The sequence below is a fragment of the Equus caballus genome, chromosome 3 (genome assembly GCF_041296265.1).
Source record: "Equus caballus isolate H_3958 breed thoroughbred chromosome 3, TB-T2T, whole genome shotgun sequence".
Taxonomy (NCBI): Eukaryota; Metazoa; Chordata; class Mammalia; order Perissodactyla; family Equidae; genus Equus; species Equus caballus.
In genome coordinates this window covers 18557552-18582501 of record NC_091686.1, presented here as the reverse complement: position 1 = coordinate 18582501, position 24950 = coordinate 18557552, and the positions used below count along the sequence as shown (strand labels likewise).

Here is a 24950-nt window from a genome sequence, read left to right as displayed (position 1 = left end):
AAAGACAAAAAAAGAGCTAGAAGAAAGAGAAGAAGCTACTGACATAGAGAAAAGAAAGATAAATCTTACAAATTCATTTTTGCTATGCTTTTGTAGTGTCGGCCTTCTCTAATATGACCATGTTTTACTTTCATATTTTAAAATAATTTTAAGAAAAAGGAAGAAACACTAAGGAGCTCAGGAAGCATCTCAAGAAACTAGTATTCCTCCCACCCAACAGTCTCCTCATAAAGTCAGCAGGAGGAGTAACACACAGATGTGTCCAATTCCCATACTCCCCCAGCAGAGCTTACATTGAACAATAAAGCAGGGATGGGTGTAAAACGCTCAATGTGGATCATAGACAGAAGGTCCGGAAGATGGCCCTCACGAGACCCCACAAAGAACAACCTAGAAGGACAAAAAATGTGTCAGCAGGATCCTTTTACTCAGCCACGCAACCACACTTCTCACTCAGACAAACTAGGCTCAGAGCCCCAGAAGAAAGCAGGAGGTAGTCTCTCAGGAGAATCCTATGTTCTCTAGGCATGCCCAACACATCTTACCCCTCCCTTTACCCACAGATGCTTCCACACTCCAATCATGGGCACCTCACCATTACCCATGAATGCCCTACCCCACTGTTACCCACTGACACTCCCAGCCCCACAGCTATAGAACCCACTATCACCCACAGACACTCCACTTCTCTCAATCACAAATACCTCACATCTCCCAATGGATACCTCACCCTGCCATTGTCCACTGGCACCCCAATCCACGCCACCAGGGGTACCCCTGTTCTGTTACCCCACAAATTTCATACTTAGCACAATGACTTTTTAAAGAAGCGCAGTCAGACTTCGGTCATGCCCTCCACATATCTTCCCTGAGCTCCTGAGATGTGACACACTAGGGTGAGCCTGAGGATCAAAGACACAACCCACATTTCCTCTCTGCACACAAAGAACCCTACTGACTGGGAAATAGAGTAGTAGAGAAATGAAACACCACCCAGGGTAGTTCGCAACATCATGGAGCACACAGCACACATCATGAGGCTGGGGTGTGTGTTGGGGAACAAAAAGCTTCACAAGAGATGATCATATCTGGGCTGGGAAGGAGTGCTGAGTTTGCCAGAAGGTGAGTGAACATGAAATAGCACAGACAAAGGCAAAAAAGACCTGAGGCATGAAAGAGTGTGGCCTCTTTGAAGGCTGGTGCTAGAATGCCTGGAGTCCTAGGATAAGTGGTGGGAGGAGAGTTCTGGGAAGAATCTGCATATGAGGCCATGGTGTGGAGTCTGAACAAACACTGAGAGCCAGCTGTGGCTTTGAAGTAACGGCCTGATGGGATTTGACTCAGAGACTCTGGTTGGCATCATACAGACTGCACCACAGCAGGCAGAGGCTAGGGTGTGGGGGGAAGGCCATACAAGAAGGTTATCCATAACAACCTCCCATAAGAGATGATGCCTGAACAAGGGTAGACACCCTGGCCAAGGAGCGATCAGAAAAGATGTGATAACTTCAATCAAATTTGGTGATCCTCTATGTGTGAGTGTGCACGCACATGTTTGAGCTGAGACAAGGTGGACACCAAGGGAAAAATCAAGAGGCTAAGCAAGGAGAATTGACGGACTGACAACATCACAATTGGAGACAAGGCACATATAGGATACATATTAAGTTTGAGATACTTGTGGGCCATCCAGGTCACAGGAGTTGATATCATCTGGAAAGGTGGCACAGGGCAAGATGTTAGAGTTGGTTCACAAGGTTAATAATTTGTACTAAGAAGAAAAGAAATGTGGTAGAGGGGATGCTAGAAAGTGGTAATCTGTAGGTGAGGCAAAGGTGTCTAGTACAAAGCCAAAGACAGCTACATGTGTAATAAAGAAAAAGTGAAGAAGGTAACACAGGCAGAAAAAATTGTGCATTATCTTGACATCACTGCCATCCCCTTTATGTGCAGGTTCAGACTCCTACTGAGTGCCTTACACCCACCCCTATCCTGTCACTGCCACAAGATAATTGAGTGAGGTTAGAAGGCACCTACTATCTAAGTATTTTGGGATGACTGACAGAGCCATTTGGGATGTCTCAGGTATCAGTAAAGGTGAGGCTATGGGAAACACCGTCTTTGCGTGGGGCAACTTGTGAAGAGCCACACCGGGTGCACCTTTGGCCACACTAGGCTGACAAGAGGGAAGATGATACCATATTCTCTTAAGGGGCTGGCCCCGTGGCTGAGTGGTTAAGTTCACGCACTCCGCTGCAGGCGGCCCAGTGTTTCGTTGGTTCGAATCCTGGGCGCGGACATGGCACTGCTCATCAGACCACGCTGAGGCAGCGTCCCACATGCCACAACTAGAAGGACCCACAACGAAATATACAACTATGTACTGGGGGGCTTTGGGGAGAAAAAGGAGAAAAATAAAATCTTTAAAAAAAAAAAAAAAAAAAAGGCCTTGATCTCTCCAGTACTCTAGTTGCCCCAGAGAGGCCCCAAGTACATGGACTGGGGGGTTAAAACTAGTAAGAAGAATGAATAGGACAAAACTATTTATTTTATTAATTCACCCTCCTGTCTGTTCATGTGGCAAATATTTATTGAACACCTATTACACACCTGGCCCTGGGGACAGCAACATTCATAGGCTGAGTGGAAGAGAAATCCTGAAAGAAGACTTCCTCTCAGATATCAGATATCACAGAAGGCACAGAAATAGTTTCAGAAGTAGAAGGTGGTTAGCATCACTTACTTCGGGGATCCAGTAGGATAAGGACTGAAGGCAGGCTAAGAAGGAGGTCACTGATACCCTTAATAGAAACATTTTTAGGTAGTAGAAGCCAAAGTATAATGGATAGAAAAATGAATGACAGTCGAAATGCAGACCATTCCCTTGAGAAGTGTGTCCAGTAAGGGGACAAGGGGAGATGACAAAAGCTGTTTTGTAACTTCTCTAAGTGGAGCTGAGAGAAGCTTGTGCAGTGCTGGCTCCAACTGAACATCCCCCAAAGAGAAGGGCCAAGCGATGAAGCAAAGTGCTGAAGAAGAGGTGAAGTACTAGAAGCCTGAGACCAGGTAGCAGAATCAGCCTGGAGAGGCAGAACTGCTCCTTTCTCTGAAACGATGGGAAGGACAGTGCTCTTATATATAAGTCTCTGCACAGAGAGGAGAGCAGAAGCCTATTTGTCAGCCTCAGTGTTTTCTGTGAACTGAGTAGCAGAGTCATCCTGTACAGTACCTGGTAGACAGCAAGCGCTCAATAATCATTTTTTAAAGGAATGAATCCTGGGGCTGCAGCATAACCCACAAGGAGCCTAGAGTCTGGTCCCTGATAGGATCACTACTCTAAGCTACTGCCTTCCTCCCCTCCACCTCTTATCAATCTGTCCTTGCCTTAGATGGAAACGTGAGTTACCAGTACACAGATGTTTGCATAAAGTCAGGCACACATGCATACACACATATATCCACCCTGTATATCACAGAGAAAAAACAGGGAAAAAAGGGCCCTTATGGGCTCACCTAGAGACTCCAAGAATTAAATATTGCAGTCTGTTATCAGTGAAACAGAGGCACAGTACCTTGATGAAGCAAAGATAGACGCATTGAGGCCCCCAAAGCAGGACAGAGCGACGGCAATGGGAATGGTCCAGCTGAACATGCCAAATGTCCGGTCAGCAAATGTCTGGAGGCAGAGCACACAAGGGGCACTTAGCACAGGACAGGGTTTCATAAGCCTCCTGCATCTATGGTTCTGGGACAAACACAGTCGCATCTGAGCAGCCCACCCTCTGGCCTAGATCCATCAACTGGCCCTGCAGAGCTGGAGCAGCTGCAGAAAGAGATCGAGACATTCAGTATCATAAGATGACGAGCAAATGGAGATCCCAAGAGACTCACCACAGCCACAGCATCACTGCCAAGGACATCTGAAATGCTCAGCACTGTGTAATAGGCCACGTTGGTCAGGATGTAGATGAGCGTCACAATTGGCATAGAAATCCCAATGGCCAGGGGCAAATTTCTGTCAGGATAAGTGAGATAGTACTACCTAGAACCAACCTCCCCTTGGGGTCAAAGTCCACCGAGGGATTTTTCTAACATTTAACAGTTCCCCAGCCTCTCTGGGTCTTTGACGCAGGCTCCTCTTCCCCATGTGACCTAGGGTAAGTATGTATCCCATGCCCCTGGGCTCTTTCTACTGAGAAACAGAGAGAGAGAGAGAGAGAGAGATCCTTCTCTGTGAAGATAGCTGATCAATATTTGATCTTCCCCACAGTTGAACCAATGAAGAAGGGTCCCAGTGAAGAAGGAGCAGTGTCCTCTAGGGACTGGAGGCGAGGCTGGGGACCTGGCTGCCCAGAATAAGCTTCTGGTTCCCCAGGCTTCAATGTCAGCTCCAGAATACAAGGGTCAGCTGTTGCCCACTGAAGGACCTCTCCTCAAGGAAGGACCTTGGGGATCCTCCAGTGTGAACATGAGGGTAAGGAGCCAGGGGCTTTACAACCTTCACTCATTCCCATCCTAGCCCCTAATCCCTCCGAGCTGGAGAAAGGGGAGTAGGGAGAAGAAGGGGTAAGAGATGTAGGGAAGAGGGGAGGGGAGAGGGCAAGTGTGCCCACTATCATCAGGAGTTCCAGCCAAGTTGGGGAGTGAGAGTGTGATCCCGCCTTTACCTTTCTGGGTTTTTGATTTCTTCTGTTACAAAATTAAGGGTGTCCCAACCTGAGTAAGAGAAGAGGGCAGAGTAGAGGGCGAGAGAGAGGTCTCCCATGTCCCAGGAGGAACCCTGAAAGGCGTCCTGAAAGTGCTCAGAGTGTCCTGTGGGGGCAGAGGCAGGTGGGGGGTTCAGGGAAAAGGAAGAGGAAGAGGGAGGAGAGGAGAGAGGGAAGGTATCAGGAGATGAGGAAGGATGGGGAGGGGCAGTAAGAAAGAGGAAGGAAAGATGGGGAAAAAGGAGAAAGGACGAGGGTCAAGAAAAGAAGGGAAAAGCAAGAGGGTGGGGGGAAAAAAACATAATTTAACACCAAAAGAACAACCACCACCAGCTCCCTGCACTTGATCACCCAACCCACTCCCTCAGGGAAGTTCATATTCCTTTAGTAAAACTAGAGAATCTCAAAAAAACAAAGGCATTTCTGGCTGCCCTCTGAAGTGATAACACCTTTTCCAAAGCCCTAATGAATTTCCATTTCCTGCAAGTGACCTCACAGCAGGCCACAGATCTTCCTATTTTTAGAAAGAACCCTGTTTCACATTAAGGAGTCATTTTTCGTAAACAATTAGACCTTCCTGTGGAACTACTTCTCTTGGCTCAGACCACGGCACAACTTGGTCAGATGGGTTTCTCAGTCTCATGGAAAGAACTGTTGCTCTACTTACAATAGCTGTGATTGCATGAGGCAGGAAATGCCTCACTTCACAGAGGCAATGTAGGAACTGGGGTCTTATCTCTCACTGGGCCTTGGTAGACCTGGGCCACCTCCACCCTTGGAGAGCCAGCCTAAGCACCTGTCTTTCTCCTTGGAGGCCTCCAGAGACCAGAGACTGCAGACTTAAAAACTGAGAGAGCAGCACCCAGCTGCCCAGGAGAGAGACTTTCTGGACACACTGGGGGTTTTTAACAAGACCCAAACATCTAAGGAAGCCTGCTGTTACCCTCTGTAGAAAGCCTAGACCCATTCCTCAATGTGGCAAAAAGGGCTGGCTGGGCAGCAAGAGAAGGGTAAATAGAGACTCTCATGCCCCAGGGGTATCAGTCATCACACACAGCAGTGGTTACCTAAGGCACAGATCTTGGGTGGAGGATTACTCAACTACCCAATTTGACCCCAGCTGTTTCTGAGATTCCAGGGACATTCAGATGGCAGGCTGTACTAACTTGGTGCATGTGCACAAAGGTGCTAGACCAACTGCCTAAGCACCACTCAAGGCACTTCTTAAAAACATCTTTTTCAACTACAAAACAATGAGAGTTTGATCCAACAGGTCTGAGATGGGGGGTCTCAGGTACCCAGGTGATTGTAAACACAGCAAAGTCTAGAGACAGATGATCTAGAGAAGTGGGTTGTTCAACGATTGAGATATCCTTGGCCAAGGACATCACAGGACTTCTCTTAGAGCTCAGGAGGTCTTGGGAGGCCTGTTATGTTCACTGCCAGTCTGTTCTGATCCAGGAATAAAAGGCTTTCTAAAGCCAACATGCAGGAAAATCAGCGCCAACTTCACAATATTTTAATATTTTGCTGAGAGTTGACTTCGGGAGGGAATGCTGAAGAAGAGCAAGTCCAGATGAAAAGTAAAGCCTACAAAATAACCATTCAGTTCCACATCCCATCTCCCCTACACACACCTTCCCACTCAAGAAGGGCCAAGTCTTCCTACTCACTGCCTGGCAATCACAGACCAAAAACAGGAGCCAGAGCAGGGCTCACTCTATCCCCACTGATTACTTTTATGACCCAATTTACAACCCATGTTCCAAGAGCTCCTAGGCCCTCAGCTGGCTTCTCGCAGTGCTCCTAGCCTCCCAAAAGGGAAAGCAGCCCTGAGGGAGGAGCTGAGTCAAGTCCATTTGGCCAAGCCAGCCTGACCCAAGAAGCCCAGGGACAGATCTCTCGCTCTCACTGACACAGTCTACCATGTACACAGAAAGAGCTGAGCAGTAAAGCTAACAGAGTCCCCATGTCCTCCTCAGCGAATCCACGGTAACTCCAGGAGTCATCCACCCACCTTCCCACCTTGGGCCCTTCTTACCCTGGCACAGTTTAACAAGGCCCATGACAATGATGGCAATGAGCGCTAGGACCTTGGCGTAAGTGAACGTGTCCTGCACACGTGTGCCCCACTTGACATAGGCACAGTTCACAAATGTCAGCAAACCTAGGAGGAAAACCATAAAGTCACTGGCAGGCTTGAGCTGAAGGCACAAAGGCCCAACCTCTCTTTACAGAGTGCATCACTACCCTGTCTGCCTAAGGCAAAGGGGCCAATGGACCAGTCAGAACCAGGAGAAGAGGGAAATGGGGGAACATCATCCATCTGCCCCAGCTCAAAGCTTCCGTGAATATCCCATCACTGTTGACAAGCAAAGATACAAAGGCACACATTAACACATTTTCATACATTCTGACAGCAGGAACCATTTTTAGAAATCCTTCCCAGGCTCAGGAATGGTGGACAGCACCCACTCTCTCCCACTCAGACTCCCAAGGTTCCAAACCACCTGCAGCATAAGACCTCTCCATGGGGGCCGGCCTGGTGGCGCGGCTGTTAAGTTTGCGCGTTCCGCATCTCCACAGCCCAGGGTTCACTGGTTCGGATCCCGAGTGCGGACATGGCACCGCTTGGCAAAGCCATGCTGTGGTAGGTGTCTCACATATAAAGTAGAGGAAGATGGGCATGGATGTTAGCTCAGGGCTGGTCTTCCTCAGCAAAAAGAGGAGGATTGTCAGTAGTTAGCTCAGGGCTAATCTCTCTCAAAACAAACCAACAAAAAAACAAATAAGACCTCTCCATGGCCACATTAGAGAGTGGGGACAAGAGAGGCCCATCAATAAATGAGGTGAATTTGAATACAGGTGGAAGGTCACCCAGGAATTAGAGAAACAATATTTTGCATGCAAGTGTAAAAAAGGAAAAAGCCTGTCATGTGCTTGACAGTTTCACATACATCCTCTCAATTAATTCTCACAACTCCAAAACATAGACATTCCTCTTCCCATTTTATAGATGAAGAGATATTGGCTTTACTATATCAATAACATGATTTCTATTTAATATAAACTCATGAAACTTGCAACAAACTGAGGCTGAGAGAGGCTAACTACCATTCCCGAGCTCACACAGACCCCAATGATCTCCCTCATCCCCATTCCTATCCAAACCTCCCAATACTCAGTGAGGTCCATGGAGAAGTGAGCTCCTTTAGACATTCCCTAGGCTCGTATCACTACTGCTGGCTTTATGTTCCAGCTCCTCATGTACCTTAGTGATATCTGGGCCCTGTGTTGAGGGTCCTAGCACCTTACCCCTGCTAAATAAGGACTGCTCTGATCCATGGGGAGGACATGAGAACAGTATCCAAGGGGTTCCACAGTGACACCTCTAAGTACTTCCCTGAGCCTCCAAAAATAGAACTTTTATGTGAACCTCATATGTTATTACAAAATCTATTGGGCCATCTCTACCTACCCCTACCCATCTTGCACTCTTTCCTTCAGCCAAACTCTCTCCTTACTGGTGCCAGATATAGACATAGAAGAAATGTTCTCCCCTCCTCCTCCTGTCAAGGCCAACAGCAACTCCCACTTTTAAGGTCTAGCTCAGCCCCCACTTCCTCTGTAAAACCTTCCCCAAACATACGAGCCACGCCCTCACTAAGCTCTCCCTCCCCGAACCTTATGGCATTCCCACTTCACAGCACAGCTTAGTGTCTCATTCTATGGTCATGTAGACATCTGTCTCAAGAAGGTCTCTCCCTCAGGCATTCGGGTGGTGCTCGAGATCACAAATTCTTAGGGGGAAACAAAAGCATATTGTTTTCTTTTTTTTTTCCTTCTCCCCAAAGCCCCCCAGTACAGAGTTGCACATTTTAGTTGTAGGTCCTTCTAGTTGTGGCATGTGGGACGCCACCTCAGCGTGGCCTAACAAGCGGTGCCATGTCTGCACCCAGGATCCCAACCAGTGAAATCCTAGGCCACCGAAGCGGAGCGCGCAAAGTTAACCATTCGGCCACGGGGCTGGCCCCATCGTAGTGTTTTCTTAAGCTTACTGCCAAGCAAAGAGGGGAACTAACGAACTCTGGTTGGAATCAAGGTGGTGATGACTTTCACTTAACCTCCAATTCCCTGGAGCAAGGCAAATGTCAGGAAGTTGGACATTCCTCCACTCAAATGGAGAGGAGAGCCTAGAGCCAGCATGTGGAAATAAACACAGGCGGTTGAACAGCCTTCATGGCACTTCAAGAGCTTTCACACAATATGCTGGCAGATAACACAGGTGACTACTAGTCAGTCATATGAGGTGGAGGGTGGAGGAATGGGGGGTATTAGTCAAGGAGGAGGGGAGTAGGCCAAATGAATGCATGCTGCTGGCAGGTCTTCCCAGGGATCTGCCCTGCTATTCAAAGTTTGCTGTGCAGGACTAAGCCTAGATCAGCTAACATAAGGATTACCTAGTTAATAGCCACCAGTAATCTGCAGACCCCTGTTCAATACAGTAAGCATATTTTGAGGTACCTGCCAAGCCCCTTCTTGGGAATTGTTCTCCTTGCCCTATCATGGCTGATTTGAACCAGACAATGGACCCAAGCTGAGCCTATTCGATTTTGTCTCTTCCAGGAACAAGAAGTCAGGATACTAAGAGACTGAATCTATTTAACAGCAGCAGAGTCAGGGGCCATAGCAAGTCAAAGTCACATATAAGCCTTGTAACTACAGACTAACAAAAACCACAAGAAAGCAGAGGAAGGAAGCAGGACTACAAAAAGAAGTGTGAGGGCACACAGCTTGTGAGAAAAAGGCTGATGGAGAAAGATGCAGAAATACACAGAGACAAGAGACAAAGATAAGAAGACAGAGAAGGGGAGAAAGAGAAAGAGAAAAAAAGATAGACATACACGTGGCGAAAGAGACTGTCTCACAATGTCCTGGCTGTGCTTGATGAATATTATTTTAGACTGGTTACTTTTAAAAACTGTGGACAAGAAGGAGGCTCTGAGGAGTGGAATTTGCTTGCCCTTTGATGAGAGACATTTGCATTTGTGAAGGAAGTCTCCATCTGTGGGGGATGTCTCCCTCTCTGCACCAGGAGGAAGTGGGGATGACCTTATCTCTAGAAACTCTTAATGGGGAAGGCAAGGACTTAAGTTGTTTACTGTCTGGTAACCTCATGTAACTGACCCCCCCCCCCCCAACATCCTCCTTTGTCTTTAGCTGAAGATAATATTTAAGCGGTGGCTTCTGCCATTTACTTTGACAAATAAAAATGGCAAGTAATAGGATATATTGGAGTATATGAGGAAGCCATTTGGTGTAAACCTAATTCGGCCTGACCTTGTTCTTCCAAAAGGGCCTGACAGTGACCCTTGAGCCGTTGAGCATGCATTCTATATCTGCTTTAGATATTCCCTATGGCAAGAACAAAGGCCCTTGAGATAAAGGTGCAACTTCCCTTCCCCTCCCAACGTTGGCATTTCCTTAAGGATTAAGCATCTTTCCTTAGGCTAGGAACTGATTGCTGTGCTCACCTGTGACCACCCAGCTTGAGACAATAGACTTGCCTCCTGCTACTCCCGCCAAGACAGCAGACCCACTACCTGCTGTGTCCATCAAGCGCTGTGCTGACAGGGCAATCTTGTGACTATTGTGGGAGGGACATTTCAATCATATGTGAAACATCCTGTTTGGAGACATATAACCACTCTGTATACCTCACTTATTTGGTACCCTTTCTTCCTTCGGGAAGAAAGGCCCCGGGGCCATGGTCTTCAGATTTTAGCTCAGAATAAACTCATCCCAAATTTTCATTTATAGGTTGGTTATGGATTATTTTCAGTCTGACAACTTAATCTGGTTTGATTCTTATCTAAAAGTTACAGGACCCAATAACCAGACCCCACCAGCACTGATACCATTTTAACAACTCTTTTTACATATTCTTTCCTTTGTCTTGTAAAGAGATAACTCACATACTTATGCCTTAAATTTAGCCCCACCCTCAACTCATGTTTGCAGCAGCTCTTTACCGCCCATGGGTCCTGTCCCCATGCTATTCCACACTATTCTCTAAATAAGAGCACTACTGCCAGACCTTGAGAGTCCAAGAAATCTTTCTTTCGACTCCTCGGCTCACCGACCCCGCATCATGCTCACTGTGCTTCTGGTTTGTGGCACCAAGATGTGACTGTAAGATGGGGAAGAGAAATGATACACTCTTCAGCCCTACAGAGAAGCACCCCCTCTCACTTCTGCTCCTTCTTCACTCCATTCTGCTACAAATTACTCCCATGGCTTGTTCCTCTCTGCACACTAGTGAATATTGCACACAGTGGGAATTCAACAACTACTGGTGCTGAACAGATGAATGAAGGCAGCACCTCATGGAGGTCTCTGCAAAGCCCCTTTTGAAAGACCAGCTGGAAGGATACAAAAGAATCTGGTCACAGTGGCTGCCTCTGGGGAGGAAGACTAAAGCTCTGGAGAGGCAAGGAGACTTTTTCCATTGTATTCCCTTTTATACTTTGACTTATTTACCATGCACATATGCTTCTTTCTCAATAAAAATAAAAACAGCTAATTAACAACAATGTGCAGACAGGGAGCAGGGCCAGGAGTAGGGTGAGGGGAGCAAGGCCCCCAGGGTGCGAAATTTAATGAGGTATTGACTCACAGATGACCACTTAGCAATCTGAGAGTGAGTGCATCCTTAAATGCTGGCCCAGGTGCCTTGCTTGCTTCACCCTACTCTCAGTGCCGCCAGAGAAGAGAGAGCTCCAAGAGCAGTCTACCATGCAGAAGCCAAGTCCCCTGAATGTTTTCCTGGTTCTAATCAAGAAACAAAATTTCACCATCTGATCCCCAGCCCTCCCAGATCTCCCATCCCTGTCTAGTATCACAGACTCTGTTAGAGCTCAAACATAAGACAACAAGGCCTGAGGCCAGGTGCTCAGATTCAACTACCACAATTAAAACATCCAAGTCTTGCCTCTTCTCCTGATCTCACTTCCTCGCTGCAAAGCCTGCACCAAGGAGTGTGAGACCCATGTGAGGGTCTTCAAGGCTCTCTGGGGGCTTGTTACTGAGAAAGGAGTACTCAAATAGCAGATTCAGACCCAATCCCAAAGCTGAAACAAATCTCCAAAGTCTCTCTGTGGCAAAGACTGCTAGTTATCTTCCAATATCTGTTCTTCCCTTTTTCCATAGTAATAGAAACTTTAGCTGGAGTCATGGCTGCCCAAAATAAAGATGACATTTCCCAGCTTCTCTTACAGGCAGGTATGGCCATGAAACTAGGTTCTTGCTCCAAGAATGTAAGCAAATTTTTATATAAATAAAACCTCAGGACATATCTTTGAAGGGTAGGGCATACCTTTCTTTGTCCTTCCTGTCAGCTACAATGTAGACAGGACAGCAGAGCTTAAGTAGCCATCCTGGGTGACCGGCTAGAAGTTACACCATGCTGAGGACGGCAGCGCAGTAAGACAGAAGGAAGGAACCTGGCTCCCTAAAGAATTATGAACTCATCCTACAAGCTCCACACTGCCTACTTTTAACATGTGAGAGAAGTAATTTTCAGTATGTTTGAGCCATCCTGCTTTTGGTTTTCAGTTGTTTGAAACTCAAACTAATCCTGAATAACACATGCGTCCTCAGACAGAACTACGCCTCTCATACTCTCTTTCTGATGAGGAGATGGCCTGGCAATCTGAAGCTGTAGTCCCAGGTATGCTGACAGTCACAAATCCCTTTTCCTACAAGCAACAGGGAGGGGAAAGAACCCTTCCAATTCCTCCCACAAACAGGCTGCATATACTAAGGGGCATTCAAGGGCAGAGGAGTGCAAACCTTAACAATAAGATGGAAAAAGAGAAAAAAGGGGGGTGGGGAAACATCTACAAGTCTATTAGGAGAGAAATGTTCTACGATGGTCCAAGAGAGGTAAACTCTTCCAAACGGCGATCCTGGAATCAAGAGCTACTTCTTTGGATGTATATGAATATGTAATGTACACGCCTTTTTAAAGAGCCTCCGTGTTTTTAATTACACAAATATACATATTCTTATTATCAAAAAGCATTCAAACTATATATAGGGTTAGAGTCCAGGTCTTTGAACAGCTATGGTCAAGACCCAGTCTTCCTTAGGCGCGTCACTGTCAGAACATGAAAGCTGGGGCCGGCCCTGTGGCCGAGTGGTTAAGTTTGTGTGCTCTGCTTCGGTGGCCCAGGGTTTCGCTGGTTCGGATCCTGGGCATGGACATGGCACAGCTCATCAGGCCACGCTGAGGTGGCGTCTCACATGCCACAACAAGAAGGACCCACAACTACAATATACAACTATGTACTGGGGCTTTGGGAAGAAGAAAAGGGAAAAAAAAAGAAGAAGATTGGCAACAGCTGTCAGCTCAGGTGCCAATCTTAAAAAAAATGGAACATGAAAGCTGTCTATCCACAGCAACAACTGAAAATAGGAGAGCATACCCTTCCTACTCAGAACCCTGCCCAGGTCTGAGTCCAAGACAGCACAAGACAACAGAAAGCTATTCAGGCTTTATACAGTGTTTCTTCACTCCAGTCTCACCCTCAGCAGTCCCCCTCTCGTTCTTCCTCCCTCTCTCCCTCCACCCCGACCTCCTCCTCCTCCTCACTGTCAGCCTTACCAAACAAACTCTCAGAGGAAATGGAGACTCAGCTTTGATGCCACTGTGTCAATGCTGAACTGACTTCTATGTTGAAACCTTCAGAGCAAATATTCTCCAATGATGTGTGTGAGGCTACACAACAGGCAGGATCCCACAAAGATAAATGGACTGACAACACCTAAGCCAGGAACATCACCCTTCTACAGTCAGATCAAGTACTCTTACAACGCCAGGCACCTGGGTTACCAAGAACACTGCTGGTCACCTGCCAGAAGAGGAGACCTATGCACCTGAGGAACTGCCATTTTCCCCCACAGTCCCATAAGTGGATAAGAGCCCCTAGGGATAAAGAGTTTAGTCTGCAGCCTGAGGCCCAATCTACCACAGAAGATTCCAAGGTCCCAGAACACATATGAGCAGAACGCACCTTTAGGATCGAGTTTCTCAACTCAGCACTATTGACATTTTGGACCAGATAAGTCTTTGTTGTGTGGGGTTATCCTGTGCATTATAGGATGTTCAACAGCACCCCTGGCCTCCACCCACTAGTACCCCACAGACTCCCTTCCTAGCAGCTATGACAACCAAAAATGTCTCCAGACCTTGCCAGATACTTCCTGGGGAGCAAACTCACCTGCGGTTGAGAACCACTGCTCTAGGATAATAAGTAATAAGACAGCCTGAAATCCAAAGAAAGTTGCTTGGATCTCCCTGCCAGTGTAACCTGAGACTGGGGTGGGGGGGCTGCTGGAAAGCCAGGATCTGAAACAGCAATGTCTTCAAGGGCCATGAAGGTAACACAAATGAGCAAAGTCAAGAATGTCTGGGTATGAAACAAGAGGAAGTGGAGGACCCTAGTGGACCGGAGAGTATATGTCCATTTAAAGGGAACAACCACTACTCAAACGCAGCTGACTGCGTCAGGCAGGAATTGGGGTCCAAGGTTGTCAGAACTTTTGATTTTTCAAGAGAAAGGGCAAGTCCTGATTTTCAAATGTTGGCAAGTAATTCAAAATTGTTTAGAACATTGTGCAGGCCAAACAAATATATCTGTGGGCCAAGTCTGGCCCATGGCTCATCAGCTTGCAGCTCTGCCCTAGCGTTGGTTATTACGGAGACTGCCTGGGCCTTTTCTTCTAGGATGGAATTGTCTAGCATGGCATAGCTGTAACTTCTTTAGGCAGTCTCCTAATCAACAACCTGGACCCCGCTCATGTCTCAATTTCAAGACTAACTCAATTCTCCTATCCTGCCTAAGTCTCATTCTGGATTTAGTGCAGATCTTTGTTCAATTATGACTTAATTGGTTCCTTCCAATTTATGTCTCTTGAGACCAGGCTCCTCTCACTGACACCTTTGCCCAAGGAAACTCCCTCCAGCACATTCCAGCTCTGTTGGATCCATAGGCCTGATTCTATGCCCTAAACTCCAAGAAGAGAAGTAAGCTGAACCCTAAAGCTTAGCTGGTTAGGATGGGACATAGTCTTATGACTTGTCCCCCCCACCCCAGTCTCAGGTTACATTGGCAGGGAGATCCAAGCCCACCTCTGACAAGTTTCTGCCCTCAAACCTGCATTATGGAAACGGCTGGGCTTCTGGGACAAGAGGCTTACCAGAATTCAGATCCTGCAACTTGGGTAAAAGTACATTTGAATGAAAGAAGCTACAGATACCATGACTTTGTATTTCTAAGAGGTGAGGTCTCTCCTCTAATCAAAAGAGCAGTTCTTGGTATGGGGATGGGCTCCCTAAACACAAAAACAACAGGGAAAATCATAAAGGAAAAAAGATTTAGGGGGAGGCCCCATGACCAAGTGGTTGGATTCACATGCTCCACTCCAGCAGCCTGGGGTTTTGCCGGTTTGGATTCTGGGCGCAGACCTAGCACTGCTCATCAGGCCATGCTAAGGCAGCATCCCACATAGCAGAGCCAGAAGGACCTACAACCAGAATAGACAACTATGGGGGCTGCCCTGGTGGCACAGCGGTTAACGGTGCATGTTCTGCTTCGGCGGCCTGGGGTTCAATAGTTCGGATCCCAGGTGCAGACATGGCACTGCTTGGCAAGACATGCTATGGTAGGCGTCCCACATAGAAAGTAGAGGAAGATGGGCACGGATGTTAGCTCAGGGCCAGTCTTGCTCAGCAAAAAGAGGAGGATTGGCAGCAGACGTTAGCTCAGGGCTAATCTTCCTCAAAAAATGAATATACAACTATGTACTGGAGGGCTTTGGGGAGAAGAAGAAGAAAAAAAAAAAGAAGATTGGCAATAGACGTTAGCTCAGGTGCCAATCTAAAAAAAAAAGACTTACCAAATAAAAATCTTCTGTACATGAAAAATCATATACTGAGGTGCTCTTTGATACAATTATTCTCGGAATTCATCCTAAGGCCATTATGAGACCAATGCACAGGCACCCTCAGGTGCTCAGATAAGAGAACAAATTTACAACCCTTCTAGAAAGAAATTGGGTAACACATAAAGATCCTTAAAAAAGTTTATTTCTTGGGGCCGACTCTGTGGCCAAGTGGTTAAGCTCACACGTTCCACTTGGGTGGCCCAGGGGTTCAACGGTTCACTGGGTATGGACCTAGCACCACTCATCAAGGCATGCTGAGGTGGCCACCTACACAGAAGAAGGTACATCTAGGATATACAACTGTGTACTGGGGGGCTTTGGGGAGAAAAAAAAAAAAGAGGAAGATTGGCAACAGATGTTAGCTCAGGACCAGTCTTCCTCACCAAAAAGGTGCTTAAAAAAAAAAGAAAAAGTTTATTTCTTTAGACAGAGGGATTCTCTTGTATAATTCTATCCTAAGAAAATATGCAGAAACTCTGAAAATGATTTATATACAAAGACCCCCACAGCATCATCCTTTATCATAATATTATAGAGCACTTACTATATGCCAAGCAGAGAGAAGTACTAGACATATATTGATTCATTTACTCTTCACAAACATCTTTTCAGATAGGTACAATCAATATTCTCATTTTACAAATGAGAAAATCAAACTAACCGTTAACTAATTCCTCCAAGGTCAACAGCTGGAAAAACAGTTGGTAAAGCAAGAATCAAATCTAGTCTGGCATGGGAGGCTGTGATCTTAACCACTATGCTATACTGCCTGGAAACTACATATGTGTCCACAAACCATGTTTTCTAAAAATATTTGATGAGGGGCCGGCCCAGTGGCACAGCAGTTAACTGCGCATGTTCCACTTCGGCGGCCCAGGGTTCGCCAGTTTGGATCCTGGGTGTGGACATGGCACTGCTTGGCAAGCCACGCCGTGGTAGGAGTCACACATAGAAAGTAGAGGAAGATGGGCACGGATGTTAGCTCAGGGCCAGTCTTCCTCAGCAAAAAAGAGAAGGATTGGTGGCAGATGTTAGCTCAGGGCTAATCTTCCTCAAAAAAAAAAAAAAGCAGAATATAAAGTTACATGCAAAGTATGATGCCAGTTCTATAAAAGAAAAATGAAGACATGATAGAACTATTAAAAATGCTCATGTCTTGGTGGTAGATTATGGGTGATTTAAGGCTAAGTTAATTTTCTCCTTAACGAACATGTTTTATAATCAGAAAATTATTCCCTTTTCTAGAAAGCTCAATCAGGCCAGAGTTCCCCTGGCCAAACTCTATCAGATATCCAGTTGAGTACCTATCTTCTCTCCTCCCAGGGGTATCTGTGGAGGGGTTCCCTTTAACATTTGTCTTTAGCAAATTCCTTAAAGTCAGGAGGCACAGTGCACTGTGCAGTCCTTTAGTGCTGACTCCAAGGTACTCTCAGTCTCTTTTTAACACTGTGGATAAACTACATCCACTGCCAAAGCTTTTGTAAGCAGAGATATGGAAAGAACAGAGTATAATTAAGTGCCTCTGGCAGCACAGTGCTAAGGAACACAGGGAATTCTGGGCCACTTCTCAGATAAAACACCAGCTCTACAAGACTGTGTAAATTCACAGCAGTCTTCTCTCCCTTTCATTGATTTCACATAAATCCCTCCTTACCACCTCATAAGAGAAAAAGGAAAACAAAGAAGGATCCACTGGGATCTCTCAGGCTCTGTCCGCAGAAATCCAAATATGGGGTAGAAGCCACCTTCCCTTCCCTGGCCGCAGGCAGAGCTTGTTTACAAAGTCAGTCAGTGTAAAGAAACCTGAAACAGCAATGGGAAAAAGCCATTTTGGTGTGGTGCCTGCTGCTTAGAACAGACTGCAGAGAGTGGCAGTGACAGGAAGGAGTGGTCCTGTGGGCCTGAGGGATAATGCCCTGGGACCCTACAATCTAGAGAAGCCCATTCCTCACTGACACCTTTAAACTGGTTTAAGATTAAAAGCTGGGAAGCAAAATAACTTTTCTTTTTTTGGGCAGCAGAATAAAGGCATCAGCACTGGTGTTTTTTCCTGGGTTAAGTTACAACTAGTGATGTCGACTCCAATCAAAACACCTGACAAGACAAATATAAGACATGCAACAACCTGTCACACAGACTAGGGAAGAGAACTCAGGGACAGCCAAGAGCAGAAGGAATGTGAGGCAACAAAGGCCACAAACAGATTCAAACTTCTTCCATCCCCATCCTCTACCCTTACTTATCTCTCAAGATCAAATGACTGGTGAAATTACTTCAAAAGATCAGATGCCCCTCTTTTCTCCCCCAAAAGAAAATATGCTGTTCAAATATAAGGTACCATTAGCATTATTAAAGTAACCCACACCCCCACACATACTCCCCCACTAAGCCCCCAGACTTACATATGCAAGCAGCAGCGAGGAGACGGCAGGCCAGGTATGGGGGATCACAGGTAGGGAAGAAGGGCTGGATGATGTAGTTGGCAAAAGTGATGGCGATGATGGCCTGACTGGTGGGCTCAACGATTAGCAGGGAGGCCCACAGGCGGATGAAGGCAATGAAGCCCCCAAAGGCCTCTAGAATATAAGCATAGCTGGCCCCAGATTTGGTGATGGTGGTCCCCAGCTCCGCATAGCAAAGGGCACCCACAACGGAGAAGAGCCCACCAATGGCCCATACGACCAGCGACAACCCGTAGGAGGCAGTGTATACCAGCACACCCTTGGGTGAGACAAAGATTCCTGAGCCAATCATGTTGCCCACCACCAGGCTGACCCCATTCAGCAGAGAAATCTCCTTCTTCAGCTGCATAGTTTCTGCAGTCCCTTGAGGTAGCATGCTGACATCTTCCTCCTTGGGCTGGCTGGCTCCAGGAATGAGATGGTAGTTGGCAGTGGGGCGCTCCAGCTCGTTGGTTTCCATGGCGAATGGTTCCTTCACACCTGTGTTTACTGTGGTCTGGCAAAGAATATAAGAACGTCAGTCTAGGGAAAGAGCTGGTGAGGCTCTGGTTTAGACCTGCAAGGTAGGCAGATTTCCCTGCCCACCTCTTATGTAGGGACAGCATGCATCACACACAGATCTAAGTACAATGAGCCTGTCTCAGTTCTCACCACAGGACACAGAGAAATGAAGGTAGGCAGACCTCCACTGCTGCCAAGAAAGACACCATGAGAGCTCAGGCATGACATGATGGCAACTTCCAACAAGAGGTACCTGGCTTGACGCCCAGAGTAGGCTGGCATTAGGTGTAGGTTTTGCTGAGGTGTAGGTTTTGCTCTGTTCTTACAAGCTTAAAACCTGCCAACCTGTTCTGCAGAGGGACCAGAGTCCCAGCACTAGGTTCACAGCCCTACCCAGTCTGATAGGCCTCTCACTGTCTATACCCACTCACCTCCACCCAAACATAAACAGGGACTTCTTCAGTGTCCCGCTACATGTGGAGAAATCTGTAGCCACTCTCAGACAGGCAAAGAAAATAAGCATGTGGTGGGAAGGGCTAGGAAGATGCTAAGCCCAGGGCATATTGCTTTTGCAGAGACTGGCCTTCATGAAAATACACACCCTTGTGTCACTGTGTCCACAATACTACCTTACTTCCTACATTGCTGCTTGCCCATTCAACACCTTTGTTTTTCCAAAGAGCCCAGAAAAGAGGGATAACATAGTAAGACCAGATGGAAAAGGAACATCCAGAGGGCACTCTAACCTGGGGCTTATCTGCTATTGGCTTATTTGCTTCCCTTCTCAGAATGCCCCTTTCTACCATCTGGAGTTGTAAAGAGATTCTCTCAGAATAGGACCCAAGAGTCTTGACACTCAATCAAAGCTACAAGGCTTCTCTTATCCACAGATCTGGAATTAGAAGGCATCCTGTAAGGAGATGGTGCACGCACGCACGTGCGCGTGCGCACACACACACACAACTACTACTACTATTACTACTACTACGACCTTTCATTCAGAGCTGGGCCAGTCCAGAAACCTCAGGGAACCTACCAGTGAAGGACCCAGAATGCGTCAGAAGAAGACAAGCACCATCCTGACCCTACATTCAGCATGGCCTTCTCCCTCCCTCAAGTCCTATGCCCAAGGAATCAGGAATTCAGATGCCCAATTCCCACCTCATCTTCTGGAGAAAGAAATCTGGTTAGCCATTTGATTCCCACCCAGGAGTCAGTTCTTTAAGGTCACGGAGACAACTTCCATGGCCAAAAGTGGGATCAGTAGATCATCTTCCCAGAAGCCTCTCATCTACTCAACAAAAACGGATGTACTGGAACCTTGCCTCCTGGAGATAAGAGCAAGGGAACCAGAGCTACTCAAGAATGAGTAATTTTCAGGGAAAACTCCAACCTCCACAGGCTCCACCCAAAATTCCTGCCTTACTTGTCCCAGTCCCTTTCCAGAGTCTGGACCTAAGCCCAAGTGAAAAAGCTCCCCTGGGGCACTAATAAGCCTTCTGTCACTCCCACAGGAGTTGAGCCAGCCTACCTCTGCTTAGATGAGGCCTGGCTTTAAGGTGGCACCACCTTTCCTTTCACTCCCGGAACCAAGCCATGAAGGTTTCCCTATGCAGGCACATGGGAACATATTTCTTTTCACATGTCTGCCAGGTGAGCCCCGACATCCATGAAAACAAAACTAGGAAACAGCTAAGAAGCTTATATTCTCACATAAGAGTCAGGTGCAGAGACCCCTAGGTTGCCCTTTTCCACCCAACTCAACAGAGGCAAGCAGAGAAACTTGGCCCGAGGGACGCTCCAGCTTTTCCTATTCCATCAGACTCTAGCTAGGGGGGAAGGGGGACTGGGGCTACGAGGGGTTCTTTTTGGATTTCTGACACCAGATGTGTGGGTTTTCTACACATCAAGCAATTTTGCAACACCAGCTGGGTGTCCTACAATTTAATCAGTTCTGACACTATCTTCCTGGAGATAGTATCAGATCCCACAGGTTAAGGGCTCAGTCCTATAAAAACTGTGCGCTCCCCCCACCCACCCCCTTTAGATGCCAACTGCAAGTCCAGGATGTTCCTGTGCTTCTGATCAACTGGCTATAAATCGAAGGTTCCCACTACCCACTCCTTGGGTTCAATTAATTTGTTACAGCAGCTCACAGAACTCAGGAAAACAGTTTACTTACTAGATTATCAGTTCATTACAAAGGATATAACTCAGGAACAGCCAGATGGAAGAGATGCATAGGGAAACGTATAGGGAAGGGGAGATAAGCTTCTCTGCCTTCTCTAGGCACATTCTCCTAGCACCTCCACGTGTTCACCAACCTGGAAGCTATCCAAGCCTCATTCTTTTGGATTTTTATGGAGGCTTCACTACAAAGGCAAAACTGATTAAATCATTGGCCGCTGGTGATTTGTTCAACCTCTAGCCCCCTCCCTTCCCAAGAGGTCGAGACTGGACTGAAAGTTCCAACCCCCTAATCACAGGGTTGGTTCCCCTAGCAACCAGCCCCCATCCTTAGAGGATCTAGATGCTTTCCAAAAATCACCTCATTAACGTAAACTCAGATGTGTTGAAAGGGGCTTATTATATAAATAATAAATAACAAAAGACATCCATTTCATCTTTATTTCTCTGAAACTATTTCAGGAACTGGGAACAAAAGTAAATATTATAACAAAAAAATGCCCCATGGCTATTATATGGGAAATTATGGGAGCTGTGTACCAGAAACAGTGGACAAAAATCAAATATATATTTAATCACACTATCACAGGGAGGGAAAGAGAGGTAAGCTCATTTCACTGGAAAATAAAATCTAGTATAAAATGGAATTTCCTTGACTTATAACTTCCATTTAGGAAGGAGAAAGCTAGGAAAAGTATCACTCCTACTGCAATGACAAGAAAAAGCCAGATAATTTACAAAACTTTTTTTTTTTTTTTTACAAAACATAACTTTTCTTTCTTTCTTTCTTTCTTTTTTTGGTGAGGAAGATTGGCCCTGAGCTAACATCTGTTGCCAATCTTTTGACTTGAGGAAGACTGTTGCTGCACTAATATCTGTGCCAGTCTTCCTCTAATTTGTATGGGGGATGCTGCCACAGCGTGGTTTGAGAGTGGTGCTATGTCCGCCCCGGCATCTGAACCTGAAAACCCTGGACCGCCAAAGCAAGAGCACGTGAACTTAACCACTATACCACTGGGTCAGCCCCCCACAGCCCCCCATAACTTTTCTTGAAGCCGTCAGGGAGCTGAGGTTACAGAGCAACCACCTGGACTGAAATGGAAGGAAAAATAGGCACCTCCACGGAGAGATGTAAGCTCTGGCTCATCTGTGGCAGAAGAACAATGGGACCACCATAGAGGCAGGTAAGAAGAATTCAGGTACAATTTTTTTTGTTTTTTTGTTTTGTTTTGTTTGTTGTTTTTTTTTGTTTTGTTTTGAGGAAGATTAGCCCTGAGCTAGCTACTGCCAATCCTCCTCTTTTTGCTGAGGAAGACTGGCCCTGAGCTAACATCCATGTCCATCTTCCTCTACTTTATATGTGGGACACCTAACCACAGCATGGCTTTTGCCAAGTGGTGCCAGGTCCGCACCCGGGATCCGAACCGGCGAACCCCGGGCTGCTGAGAAGCAGAACATGCGAACTTAACCGCTATGCCACCAGGCTGGCCCCCAGGTAAAATTTTTAATTAATTATTAAAGGTCGAGCGTGGGTTAGCAAGGGCCATACACACTCAGAGGTTTTTCTCCACAGACGTTGGTAGATGCTCATAAGAAATACTAGGCAGGAGACCAGGGAAAGCCTCTTAGTAGTGCTAGCCTAGAGAAGGAAAGCAGTCAAAGGAATGCAGCCACTGCTCTGGGAAAAAATACAAAGGTCCACCTGATCCAGCCTCTAAAGAATAAAAGTCTTAAACCCCTGGGAAATGGGTGGCAAACTCTGTCATTCCCAAGGCAGCTGGGGCAGGGTAAAAGAAAAAAGAAACAGGGGCCGGGCCGGTGGAGCAGTGGTCAAGTGCGCACGTTCCACTTTGGTGGCTCAGGGTTGGCAGGTTCAGATTCTGGGTGCAGACATGGCACCACTCGTCAAGCCATGCTGTGGTAGGCGTCCCACATAAAAAGTAGAGGAAAATGGGCATGGATGCTAGCTCAGGGCCAGTCTTCCTCAGCAAAAAGAGGAGGATTGGTGGCCGATGTTAGCTCAGGGCTAATCTTCAAAAAAAAAAAAAAAAACAACCCCCTACACCTTGGGGAGAGGCAGGAAACTCTGGTCCAGACCATTAGAAGTGTCCTACCTCTGGGAGACAGGCAGGATCACCCAGAAAGATCTACCCCGCAGCCCCCAGACCCAGGGAAACAGGGCCTGCCTAAGACTGAGGCTGAACCAAACCAACAGAGAACTCCTCTGCTCCCTGCACAAGGTTAACAAGCACCCAGCAACAAGACTGTGGTAGACTGTGCATTGAGGCAAAGGGGCACAAAGAAGACCTAAAGCTGAGAGTGGAGCATAAATATTGAGAAAAACCCACCCTCCAAACCAACCCTAAGAGCAAGGAAATACAAGAGGAATTTGAAGCCACAGGTGTAACTAAGGTAACCATAGCAGCAACAAAACCCAAACCCAACTCATCTCCCAAGGGACTCAAACTCCCACACTCACAGCTCAGTACAAGAAGAGGCAGACCCATTTCCCAGAATAAATGCCAGGTACTTCAGTCTCTACTGTTTCTACATACCATGTCTGACAAAAACAAATTACAAGCACCACAAAAAAGCAAGAAAAACAACCACTACCAAGAGGGAAAGTAATCAACAGGACAAGACTTAGAGATGATCCAGATATTGGAACTATCAGACAAGGAATTTAAAAGAACTATGATTAATACATTAAAGAATCTAATGGCAAAGTTGGAAAGCATGCAGAAACAGATGTGGAATTTCAGCAGAGAGATGAAAACCATAAGAGTCAAAATATGAAAAAAATAGAACAGAGCAGCCAAGAGTTATAGGATGATATCAAATGGTTTGAGGTAAATATAAAAAATACTTTTTTTTGCTTATTTTTAATTACTTAAGAATTGACTGCCTAGGGCCCAGCCCTGTGGCTGAGTGGTTGAAGTTCCATGCATTCTGCTTCGGTGGCCCAGGTTCACAGAATCGGATCCCAGGTATGGACCTACACCACTCACCAGCCATGCTGTGGTGGTGGCCCACATACAAAATAGAGGAAGACTATTTTGTAAATAGAGGAAGCTAACATACGTAAGCTCAGGGCAAATCTTCCCCAACAAAGAAAAAAAAAAAAGAACTGACTGCCTAAATAAAAAATAGTAGCAACACACTGTGGATTTATACCATATATAAAAGTAAAATAGGGCCTGGCCTGGTGGTGCAGCGGTTAAGTGTACACATTCGGCTTTCGCAGCCCGGGGTTCACCAGTTCAGATCCTGGGTGCGGACATGGCACTGCTTGGCAAGCCATGCTGTGGTAGGCGTCCCACATATAGAGTGGAGGAACATGGGCATAGATGTGAGCTCAGGGCCAGTCTTCCTCAGTAAAAAGAGGAGGATTGGCAGTTGTTAGCTCAGGGCTAATCTTCCTCAAAAAAAAAAAAAAAGTAAAATATATGACAACAATAGCACAAACATAGGAAAGAAGAATTGGGAGTTATACTATTGTAAGCTTCTTATATTATGTGTGAAATAATGTAATATTATTTAAAAGTAGACTGTGATTAATTAAAAATGTATATTGTAAAACTAGGGCAACCACTAAAAAATTAAAAGAAGTTGTATATGGGGCCGGCCCTTTGGCCAAGTGGTTGAGTTCGCACGCTCTGTTTCAGCGGCCAAGGGTTTCACCGGTTCGAATCCTGGGCGCAGACATGGCACCGCTCGTCCGACCACGCTGAGGTGGCGTCCCATGTGCTACAGCTGGAAGGACCCACAACTGAAGGTATACAGCTATGTACCGGGGGGCTTTGGGGAGAAAAAGGAAAAATTAAAAAAACTTAAAAAAAAAATGTATAAATAATAAGCCAACACTGGAGATAAAACAGATCATAAAAAATACTTAATCCAAAAGCAGGCAGAAAAAGAAGCAAAGAATATATGAAACAAATAGAAAACAATTAGCAAGATGGCAGATTTTTTTTTTTTTTTTTGGAAGATTAGCCCTGAGCTAACATCTCCTGCCAACCCTCTTCCTTTTGCTGAGGAAGACTGGCCCTGAGCTAACATCCGTGCCCATCTTCCTCTACTTTATATG

General features: G+C 46.4%; 1 protein-coding gene across 9 annotated transcripts in view; it reads right to left on the bottom strand.

The window, feature by feature from the left end:
• The window catches only part of SLC7A6 (solute carrier family 7 member 6), a 43728-nt gene that overhangs the window by 7471 nt on the left and 11307 nt on the right, over positions 1-24950 (bottom strand). For all 9 annotated transcript variants that reach the window (XR_011437362.1, XR_011437363.1, XM_023637181.2 and 6 more), the window contains exons 2-7: positions 18116-18671; positions 6748-6873; positions 4668-4812; positions 3892-4015; positions 3573-3676; positions 294-390 (exon numbers count right to left, since the gene is read on the bottom strand). Coding sequence is in view for 7 of the 9 variants with exons in the window: in XM_023637178.2 (XP_023492946.1) it covers positions 294-390; positions 3573-3676; positions 3892-4015; positions 4668-4812; positions 6748-6873; positions 18116-18671 (1152 nt within the window). In the remaining 2 variants the exon portion in view is untranslated. The remainder of the gene's footprint in view (positions 1-293; positions 391-3572; positions 3677-3891; positions 4016-4667; positions 4813-6747; positions 6874-18115; positions 18672-24950) is intronic.